The sequence below is a fragment of the Dendronephthya gigantea genome, unplaced genomic scaffold (genome assembly GCF_004324835.1).
Source record: "Dendronephthya gigantea isolate DGI-Jeju-01 unplaced genomic scaffold, DenGig_1.0 000087F, whole genome shotgun sequence".
Lineage (NCBI taxonomy): Eukaryota > Metazoa > Cnidaria > Anthozoa > Malacalcyonacea > Nephtheidae > Dendronephthya > Dendronephthya gigantea.
The window spans coordinates 745,825-758,039 of record NW_021163097.1 but is presented as its reverse complement, the minus strand read 5'-3'; the positions used below and the strand labels follow the sequence as shown (position 1 = coordinate 758,039).

At 38.9% G+C, this 12,215-nt stretch overlaps 1 protein-coding gene across 1 annotated transcript; it reads right to left on the bottom strand.

The window, feature by feature from the left end:
• Positions 1-5,462, bottom strand: LOC114533190. Its single transcript, XM_028554692.1, has 7 exons — positions 3,730-5,462; positions 3,220-3,559; positions 2,864-3,031; positions 2,506-2,746; positions 1,761-2,353; positions 936-1,598; positions 1-820 (listed from the first exon to the last, which is right to left on the bottom strand). Exons 1-7 carry the CDS (start codon positions 5,140-5,142, stop codon positions 189-191), a joined length of 4,050 nt encoding a protein of 1,349 aa, XP_028410493.1. The 5' UTR covers positions 5,143-5,462; the 3' UTR covers positions 1-188.
• Positions 5,463-12,215: the final 6,753 nt, after the last annotated feature.

Sequence of the window (12,215 nt, the reverse complement as noted above, 5' to 3'; positions counted from 1 at the left end):
TTCCGCCATTTTTGTTCGGGATACTTCATGTAATACACAGTTATTTTACTAGTGCAAGTCTCTAGCAGGCGAATTTCACGCGGTTGAAGGAAGGTTTATACATATGTCTTTGAATATTTTCAAAGATAAATGTACAAATTACATAAAAATAGTGCAAAATATGTTTACCGTATATTAGCACATTCTCATTAAAATTCATCGCTGCTGTCAAACTCCACATCCGTAGTTTCAATGTCTGTATCGTCCTCGTCGCAACTATCTCCCTCTTCACCAGCACTTGCTGCTACATTTACGCAGTCGACGCAAGAACATAGGTCCGTACAGATAAGGTTGGCTTTTTGGCAGGAACATCGTTTTGTTTTGCATCCGGTCTTGCAATGACAATAAACGCAATTAAGCAGAGAATCAGGGGCTGAAGGGCGTGTCATCCATACAATCTCTATTTCTCCATTAGAGAGTTGCCAACCATTACCGATTGGGGAAGGGATAACTAATTGCGCAGTCAAGCACCGAGACCATACGCCTGTTTGGTAATTCACTCGTTCAATGTGCTTAAGGAGGCTGTCGCACGTTGGTGGTAATACTTCATCCGAACATTTGCCTGCTTTAAACAATGTGTACCGACAGTCGTTGACGCTTGTGGATACTTTGTCTCCATATAACAGGCAAGTGAACTCGTTTAGTTCACTGACCAGGGCTTCGGTTGGAGGGAAATTGCTACCAAGCGTTGAAAATGTCTCAAAAAATCGAGGATTGTCAATGAGTGTTTTCCAGGCTTTAACTTTCCCTTTTCCGTAAAAAGAACTTGTGCAATCACTTCCTAAAAAAAGCCCAGTCAATAACGCTAGTATACAAACACGCCTAATATGCAGAATCTATAATACCCAAATCCCTAAGAAACGTTATTTGAGTAATGCACTCCATTATCTTATTACCTGAAAAGGCATGGAATCCTAGCAAACAGCGACAAAATTCTCTTCCCAAGGCGTTCGAAACTTCATTTACATGAATTGTTCGACATTTGCTTCCTGTGCCAGTCATCATGAACAGATCTTTCGATCCCAGACTTGATTGCATTGCGGTGCAAAGTAAGAAGACGTCTGTGTCTGGACTTTTGATGATTACTGCATCGTTGGTGTCCATTGCATGCTTGGCGTGTAGCAACAAACGAGTGTCTGCCTCCTCGTGATTGCTTTCTAGCGCACCACAATGCAAACTTAACACTGGATTGGATTCTGACGTACAACAGGAAAGTACAAAGCATTTCTCTTTGCAGGTAACATACATTGTTGAAACACCCGCCAACTGAGATGACTGGTACGTTCTCCAGTGTTCACTTAAAAACGACATCAGCGATTCCTTGTTTTCTCCGCAACTCATGAATTTTTTCCACTGCTTCGGAATTGGTTGATCTTTTCCAAAAATACGTATTCGTTGCACACCTTTTTCCGCTCTTCTACCTCTCTCAGTATTCTTTATACTTACAACTGGGTAACGATCCGCTACGAAATCCAACCTTGTGGCATTACATTGTCGCGCAAGTTTGATGAGAATTGCAAATATCGAATCGGCTAACTCTCCGAAAGTCTTCCATTTACCTAAATAGTGAGTTAGACGAAACAATTGCAAGAGTAATATCATTTGGGAACATTTCATAACCTAGTCTCCCAGTTCATTGTTATTAATGACGAAATCAGTAATTCTTCTGTTGATAAATACGTCAGGTGCTAGATGTGAAACAGCAGAGTTTTATGACTTACCCTTCATTACTTGAAGAACTGCCATGGCATCAACTATCAAAGCGTTGTTATGGAAATTACGAATGTCGACCTCAGGGTTTCCCGCTTTACTTTCTACGATCTCAAACAGCTTTGACTTCGCAGTTTTGACGAGACCTCCTGTTGGTGTTGCCAGAGAGAGTGGGTAAGCGCCAAGACTGTACGATAGGACTTCCTTCAAATCAATCTCACGACTTTTTGCGATGACCAAAAGCCGAGCAAAGAAATTTCTGTTCATTTTCGTGTTAATTTCTTTGCCCTTGCTCTCTTTGCCTGTTGTTTTTCTGCTCGATGAAAACGTCTGAAGCTTATTCCGTTCCAATTTTGCAAAGATGTCGGGCTCGTCGGAGAACAATTTTTTTCTTGAAAATTCTGCGAACTGCTTCTCACCAAGTTTCTCGGCATTTAATAGTTGGTCTGCGGCGATGGTTTCGAGCACCACCCCGCTTGCCAAACTTGTCAGCTCTTCTTGTTGTACTTCAAACGGATTTACCATTTGGGAAACGGTAGACATTACGTTATGTACTGATGTTTCATAGCGCCTGCATTTTGTCTCATCAAGGTCTTTTCGCTTTCTGCAAATTAAAATAGAATGCGAAATTGTAAAACGACAAGCTAGCAGAAATAAGTCGACTCAATTTGTTATGGCCAATATGAGAACCTTAAAATCGGGGCATGTCAGCCCCTTACATGTATGGTCAAAAGCGCAAAGATGAGTCTTTCGTACCTTGGCTTGCACTCCATTCCTGCCATGTATTTACATTTGTTTGTAATTGCCGCTCTCTCCGATTGTGATAATAACCACCTATGAACTGCTGCTCGATTCATCGAAAAGCCGATAAGACCCCCTTTAGTCTTGGAATCGCGATTTGCTGTCTGCTCAATGGTTTGATCGCAGGCAACAGCGGAAAAACCATAATTACTCTGGCGCTGTACAGCGAAATTGGATGATAAATCGGGCAAAATTCCTATAGAACAAATACGTATATTATTAACTTCGCATGCCAACTGTTTGCCAGAAGTTTGATAAACACTTTTGGTCGCAAAGAAAAGTCATTCAAATGCACGAAAAGTCTAAAACAAACCTGGATGAGTTCGCTCTAGCGACATCATCTCCAGCCAATACGCCGATCCGTACCTCGCATAATTAACTCTATCAGAGGCGAAAAACCATGGTATCATAGCACGGAATGCTGCTAAATGAAGTTTCCAGTTGATTTGTCTGGTGGCTCTGATAAACGTCAACAAAATTCCTATAAATTATTCGGCAAAAATACGAATTAGAAAACCGTGAGTACGTACATAACAGGGTTCATATTGTCATACATGTCGGCAGGGCTTATTTAAGGAAATATTTTTTTCAAATTCAATAACATTTTGGGACTTTTAAAGTTTGTACAAACCCTGACAAAAGTGCTTAGTAAATATCGATTTACTCTACCTATCACTTTGATGTACATGCTCCAAAAAGCAAATGTCCTTGACTTGTTGGATGCATCTTCTACAAAGCTTTCATACTCGTTGCAGATTTTTTCAAAAACTTCATTCTCAATATGCTCATGAAAATTCTGTTCAGGAAAGGAATCTGACATATCCCTAATAAAGCCCATAAATCTTTCTTCTTTTTCTTCGTCAAGGCTGTCCAGAAATGCATCGAAACGCAACCGTTGCATTGCTTCGTGTACAATCTTGTGGCAAAACACAGATCTATTGTAATGCTTCCCTGAAAGAACACCCTTGACAGATCCTTCTGTAACAACTCCAGACTCGATAAATATATCCTGTATGAAAAGAATATTTTATAAGCATTCAGGCGTTCATTAGGCAATTGAAATTTTTGTACAATTTACACTGAGCTTGTTACCTTTTGCAAACGGAAACGAAATACTAGTTGTGAAAATAGACCATGATAGAAAGTGGAATGATTTTGAACTGTATGAAAACGAATTACCTTAAGTCCTCCATCTTCAAAAATCTTTGAAACACCAGAAAGAAAAGACATGATAGTATGAAATTCGCCAAGACGCACAACAAATTTGTCATAGTAGGCGGGTTCTTTCCATCTAATATGCTGGACTTTTGAATACACTGCTTCATCAAAAACCAAGACGGCATATGTCAGGTGTAACGTTTCTGCAATATCCATGCTTCGCTTCAGGATTTCATTAATTGTGGAATATTCGGTTGGCGTTGCGTCAATAACTGGCAGGTAACCCACTCTTGATACATCGGGTATTTCGTCGTGAAGCATAGTGTTGAAACCAGTCCATCCGGGCATTGGTGTTTCATCATTAGCGCAAACCATTTTTGTTAAAACATAAGCCAAGTCAAGCTTCTGGGCTGTCTCATATGAACGTTCGTTGATATCTTCAGCGCTTTCACGGAACGTTGGCGTCACTTTTACTCTAAGATTGTATGGTGCTATTTCACTGGTTTGTATCTTTACCGTTCGTTGGGTTTTCTTGATCTCGACTGCATGCTGATGCTGTAACCTATCTTCACTTTGAACGGCCAACTTCTGTGTGATGATGCCATTTGTAACATGTGTTTGCTTTGTGATTTCTTCGCCAAAATCGATATTATCATAAACAAGGTTTACGTATTTGTTTGCAACAAATTCCTTTGGGATGATGTCAGACGTGTTCATAGTTGATTGTGCAAGAGCAGAATCGTAGGCCATTGTAGAAGACAGGGACACGCAATGTCCAAGACCATTCAAAATGTTGATTAGACTCGAACAACCAGAAATTTGCCTAACAGCCATCGCCAATGCCAGAGATTTGGGTGTTTGGGTTTTTCCCTTGCTGCTAACGTAGATCAGATCTTGGCAAATAGTAAAAACTTTTGCGGCGTTCTTTTCGTCTACTTCAACATATTCTGACACTTCTGGAATATCGGAAAACCCAAGGAGCCATGTCATGAAATTAAATAGAAGAGGCGATACTAATTTCGCAATACTTTCAACGGTGATGTCAGATGCGAGTGGAGGCCAGTTTTTATACCACTTCTGTGTGCTGCAACGTAGAATGTTTCTTAATGTAAGGGCAACGTTATAAATCTCTGTCAACGTCGCTGTTTTATCACACTGGTTCTTGATTTCGTCATGCAAGTCGTCGTCTTCAATGTCCATCTCAGTTTCCAAAGTTTGATTTTCGTCATCTAAGTAAGCTTCCGCTACAGCACCTTGACTCAAACTTTCGGCATACACAATCTCACTTTTTCTGCGCATTTTTGGAAGGTAGAAGACTAGTTCAGGAAACTTTACTTGCAGTCTTTTTTTCAAAAGGTATGTTCTATAGTGGGATGCATCAGTATCCTCAACCTGCGCAACAGTTTTGACGAATTCTTCTTTAATTTTGTTCATGAAATAGATGTTCCCATTGTTAATGATTTCTTTTTTTACAAAGTCTTCACAGAAGATGTCAAAGGAACTTTCGTATTTGCATGCGCATTTGTTACTGATACCAGTTTCCTCGGCATCGTCTGTCTTATCTGTATGTCTTAGAAAGTTTGTGTATCGTTCATAGCATCTCTTGTGGTATTTTACCTCCAATGCGACACAGTCCTTTTCTGCAATATGTAAAAGAATACTTTCGTCCGATTTTTTTGTAGCTGCTTCTCTCAGTTTCCCTCCGTCTATTGTTTCCGCGCTTACCAACTTGTCAAGCTTTCGTTTGCGAGTGTTCTAATAGCAATGAAATATAAAAGCTTTAAAAGCTATAAAAAGCGGACCACTGAAAATCACCTTCAAAATTAGTCAGGAGCTCCACGTTACTGAAACAATTTGACCAACTCTTACCATGGTGCTTTATCCACACGAGGAAAGGTGTTTCAGACTTCTTATAAGCACATTTTGAAAGAGCATTTTGTCTGATTTTTGCGAGGGTTTTTGCTGTTTTAATAAAAATGTTTAAAATTTAAATAAAAATATTTTACGTACCGTTTCAGTGACAAACGACTTTTCTTTTTTGCAAATAATACAAATAGGAGGAAGAACGTGCTTTGATTTTACCGAACTATTTGTTGTGTTGACTGTCGATCTCAGTACTTTTGTTGAAGTTTCCGTTACGTCTTCATCAATATTAAGTGGAAGAGTATTAGTTAGTGACAGTAACCGCGCTTTTTCGCACCGAATTTGCGCTCGTTTTATAATAGTTTTGTTTGTAAACTTGGAATAGCACTCTCTGTGATAAAAAAAATTTTGGCATTCTTCTTTGGCAACTGTGGTTGTTCTTTCAGCAATATCCTTCTGATTTCCGTCAAGTGTAAGCCAAATTTTTCTGCATTCAAGAAACGTATTATACGAAACTTCTGTGAAGTGTGTAAGAGGGCCGTTTTCACCATCAAAATGAATTAAACAATTTACCGACATCTTTTTAAGGTCTGCAAGTATCAGTGAACTTCACTGGCAAGTATTATCGCAACGCTGTTACTTCATGTAAAATTTAAATATAATTGAACAATTTGGGTACTAAATGACATATTACATGAAGTATCCCGAACAAAAATGGCGGAATTTAAGTTTCGAAGGAGTGCAGAATCTTGTTGTTTGATCGCAAAATACAAGAAAACTGCAGGTTTGTACGCGTGACAACAAGTGAATTCTTATTCAGCGTGTAAAAATCTATAAGTTTATGCAAATTAAAATTAGTGCCCGGCCGACGGCAGCGAAACTTGTTATCTAAGAGACTTTTGGGGTCACAGAATACGGCCTAGCAGTGTTGTTTCCACGGGAAACACGGAACGAGTGTCAGTATTTCACATGCAGTAATATTCTGTTTTCAATTAAATTGGAATTATTTTTACAATAACACTCATGGTACCAATAACACCTATAACACCAATAACGCCAATAACACCAACAACGCAAATAACACCAATAACGCCTATAACACTAATAACACCTATAACGCCAATAACACCAAAAACGCTCATAACACCAATAACGCCAATTTCACCAATAACGCTCATAACACCAATAACGCCAATAACACCTATAACGCCAATATAACACCAAAAACGCTTTTTCAAAACCGTGCAGCCCGAATCATAACCGGTGCGAGTTACGACGTTAGATCTGCTGATGTTCTTCAATCTCTTGATTGGGACAACTTAGAGACAAGACGACGTACTAGTAAATCAATACTAATATACAAAGTCTTGAACAACTACGTAGGTCCCACGTTGAAAGAAACCTTGATTAGACGCAATCAAATGCAAACTAACTATGAACTTAGAAATAGTCTTACAGATCAGGCTCTTCCTAAGCCTAAAAGAGAATTTTTAAAAAAGAACTTTAAATATAGTGGAGCTAAGTTATGGAATAGTCTCCCTATCAACACCAGACAGGCTGAGTCCATTCATGCATTCAAAAGCCAGCTGAAACGTAACTCCAACCTTACCAATATATTCTAACACATTTTAACTATAATATCTGGGGTCACACCAACTTGTACATAGTCCTTATTTCCCTATATTTTTGTAATTTTTAATCTTGTAGACGCCCCCCGTGGAAATCAGCTTATTGTTGTCGGGGCTAGTGTCTTTAAATAAAGTTTTACATACATACATACATACGCTCATAACACCAATAACGCCTATAACGCAAATAACGCCAATAACACCTATAACGCCAATAACACCAAAAACGCTCATAACACCAATAACGCCTATAACGCAAATAACGCAAATAACGCCTATAACGCCTATGACACCAATAACGCCAATAACGCCAATAACGCCAATAACACAAATAACACTAATAACGCCAATAACGCAAATAACACCAATAACGCCTAAAACGCCTATAACGCCAATAACACCAATAACGCTCATAACACCAATAACACCAATAACGCCTATAACGCCTATAACGCCTATAACACCAATAACACCAACAACGCAAATAACGCCAATAACACCAATAACGCTCATAACACCAATAACGCCTATAACACCAATAACGCCTATAACACCAATAACGCCTATAACACCAATAACGCCTATAACATCAATAACGCCTATAACGCCAATAACACCAATAACGCTCATAACACCAATAACACCAATAATGCCTAAAACGCCAATAACACCAATAACGCCTATAACGCCTATAACACCAATAACGCCTATAACACCAATAACGCCTATAACGCTCATAACACCTATAACGCCAATAACACCAATAACGCTCATAACACCAATAACGCCTATAACACCAATAACGCCTATAACACCAATAACGCCTATAACACCAATAACGCCTATAACACCAATAACGCCTATAACGCCTATAACACCAATAACGCCTATAACGCCAACAACACCTATAACACCAATAACGCCTATAACGCCTATAACACCAATAACGCCTATAACGCCAACAACACCTATAACGCCAATAATACCAATAACGCTCATAACACCAATAACACCTATAACGCCAATAACACCAATAACGCCAATAACACCAACAACGCCAATAACGCCTAAAACGCCAATAACACCAATAACGCTCATAACACCAATAACGCCTATAACGCAAATAACGCCTATAACGCCTATGACACCAATAACGCCAATAACGCCTATAACGCCAATAACGCCTATAACGCCTATAACGCCAATAACACAAATAACACCAATAACGCCAATAACGCAAATAACACCAATAACGCCAATAACGCCTAAAACGCCTATAACGCCAATAACACCAATAACGCTCATAACACCAATAACGCCTATAACACCAATAACGCCTATAACGCCTATAACACCAATAACACCAACAACGCAAATAACGCCAATAACGCCAATAACACCAATAACGCTCATAACACCAATAACGCCTATAACACCAATAACGCCTATAACACCAATAACGCCTATAACACCACTAACGCCTATAACATCAATAACGCCTATAACGCCAATAACACCAATAACGCTCATAACACCAATAACACCAATAATGCCTAAAACGCCAATAACACCAATAACGCCTATAACGCCTATAACACCAATAACGCCTATAACACCAATAACGCCTATAACGCTCATAACACCTATAACGCCAATAACACCAATAACGCTCATAACACCAATAACGCCTATAACACCAATAACGCCTATAACACCAATAACGCCTATAACACCAATAACGCCTATAACACCAATAACGCCTATAACACCAATAACGCCTATAACGCCAACAACACCTATAACGCCAATAATACCAATAACGCTCATAACACCAATAACACCTATAACGCCAATAACACCAATAACGCCAATAACACCAACAACGCCAATAACGCCTATAACACCTATAACGCACATATCGTCAATAACGTTTATAATGCATACGTATATATAGAGCTATAATATAATACCAGTGAAGTTTATATGACGTCATATAATGTATAGCTGATTACGTAATATTCATATATTCGTGCGCGAAACATAATGATATAACCAAAAATTGTCACTAAGAGAAATGACACACGGTTAAATAACCATCAACAGGTTCAGCCGCAAGGGTAGAGAGCTAACTGTGATATTCAAGTTGTCATTGACCACTATGCTTGTGTTGCATATCTCACCAAGTATGCTGCCAAAGGCGAACCAAGGTCACCTGTATTGAAACAATCATTCAATTCAATTATGCAAAATGTAGATAGTTGCACTGATCCTCGTTGTGCTATTAAGAAAGCTGTCATGAAATCTCTCTTGGTGAGAGAGATTATGCAGCTCAAGAAACAATGCATCATTTGTTGTCATTGAAACTGCATAGCTCATCATTTAATGTGATGCCAGTAAGTTTGAATGGTTCTTGTAAAGTACGAGATGTCACCAGTATTGAAGAAGGTGAATCCTGTACTGAACACTCACTCCTTGATGTGTATGCTAACCGACAACAATATAGTACTTCATCTGAAGTACACAATATGAACTTTGTTCAGTTTGTTACAACATACAAAGTTGTTAATGAGCATTGACAAAATTATCCCCCAATGTGATACCAACAATATTTCCAACATATTCTCCGAACCCGGAAGGTCCAAATTTTGGACTTTATTGCAAGTACCAACTCTTAAGGTACAAACCCTGGACAGGCACGCCCAATAATGCTTGGGGTGATCAAGAACCAACTGATGAGGTTCTCATTAATTGTTGGCATGAGTTTTTGCAAACAGCATATGGAAAAACCAATGTAGCAGACTGGTTTGACAAATTGCAAAATGTCATTTAAAGTCAAGAAGAAGATCATAATGAAACTCCTCAACAACAGGAAGTAACTCGTGAGGATTGGATGATACTATCTGACCTCAACACTCCTTTTGAAAACTCTGAGGAAACACAGCAGTCAACATATGACTGGCAGGCAGGCTGATTGAACCAGTTACACTGAACAACAAATCCATGAAATGCCAACATGGATAAAAACAAAGAAAGAGGACTACAGTGTCCCTGAACAATATGAGTCAGTAAATACTGACACTTTAAGTGAAATGCAAAATGTTGCAGACAACATTGTTGATTAATTATGTGACAAACAGCCATTGTGTCTGATTATAAACGGTGTTGCAGGACCGGTAAAAGCTACCTTATTAATGGCATTTGAAATCTTTTGCAAGGTAAATGTGCAGTGACTGCTACAACTGGTAAAGCTGCTTACAACATTAATGGTGTAACTGTGCACTCCTTATTAAATTACCCAAAGGACATCGGGGTAAGAATGACCTGAAAGGTCTGTAGCTTGCAGGACAGTCTTAATGACATTGACTACATCATTAATGATGAGTATTCTATGCTGGGCCAGACCACATTTGGCTGGATTGACAAGCGTCGCAAGCAGGCAACAGGTCATTATGACAAGGTTTTTGAAATCAGTGATTTTAACTGGTGATCCAGGTCAGTTACCACCAGTGGCTGACAAGCCCATCAAATGCTGTTGGTGAACAAGGTTAAAAAGGTTAGGTGAACAAGGTTACCAAGCATATTGTATGTTTCACAAGGTTGTTACACTCACTGTTAATCAGCGAGTACAAGGCATAAGTTGTGAACAAGTACAGTTCAGAGATTTACTCTTACGACTTCGTAAAGGAGAGTCCAGATACAATGTTGCTGCTTAATTTGACAAATCAAAGCCCTACAAAATTAATTTGCTGTAAATTCATAATATATAGTAATTGTAGTTATATGCTTTACACCTATAGAATGGAATGAGAAGGTTGCAAGTTCTTCGTTTAATGCCGTCTATTACGTATTTCCACAAGAAAATGGACGAGCTTAGTTTGCATTATGACAAGCAGATTTTAGGTAAAGTATCAGAAGAAGCGAAACGAAAGAATAAACCCGAGCATGTGGAAAAGAAAGCAACAAATGACCATGGTTCAATCCCGGAAAGTGTGGTTAATAGTGCAAGTGATACTGATAAAGAGAAAAAAGATCCTGCCAATGAGGGAAAGAAAATTCTTGCTTCACTTGCACAGATAGTTAGGAATCATCATAACCTAGATGCAGAACCACCATCTATGCAAAAAACGCTTCTAGTATTTCCACATTGAAAACCTGCAAACACTGTCGATTGATGATGCAGGCTCAATTACAAACACTGTCGATTCTGATGATGTAGGGTCAACTAAGCCTATGAACTGCACTTTAACAACTGTAGCCAAGGCAGCCAAGGACGTAACTATACCACCTGACAGTGGTAGAAAGTTGGTCTTGGATAATGTAGATGTTCATCAGCTCACCCATAATATGACCGAACAACATCAAAACCCAGATGCACACTTCTGTAGCTTAATGGCAACAGAGAATCGAGTTAGTGGCAATCATTTGCCTGATGATAAACCAATATGTGCTTTCATGGAAATGGAGAATGGCAAATGCTGTCCAAGTCAATGGGAGCATAAACTGTAACATGACAACTACATTCAACTTGTGTCAAGAGTCATTACCCAGGAATTGCCTTGCTTGCATTTCCTAAGAGAGGTTGTAATCTCCCACATACCACATCAATAAACATGAAACAAAAAACAGAAACAGTAAGTGGTAGACAAATTGTATTGTTACTCTTCAAAAGGACTTGGCCATGCACCCTGTTGTATTGTTTTATTCCACTGCCAAATGATATTACTCATCAAGAGGAGAATTCGAACAATAGGCGAATTCAATGTTTTTTAGACACCCTGTAATGAGTACAATCAGTGACTTAGCCAGCTCAATAATGGGGGGGGGGGTATTCGTATATTTGTGTTCACAAACCATAAAAACAATTGATTTCAAAAGAAATTGATAGTGCAGTGCCCCCTCCCTGCTGTTGATCTGGCTGAGTACAATCACGATAATTTAAAATGAGACTGACTTCTGGATCTCATAGTCATACTATGGTTGAAATTTATCTTCAACTTAGGATGTTTTTGAACAAGA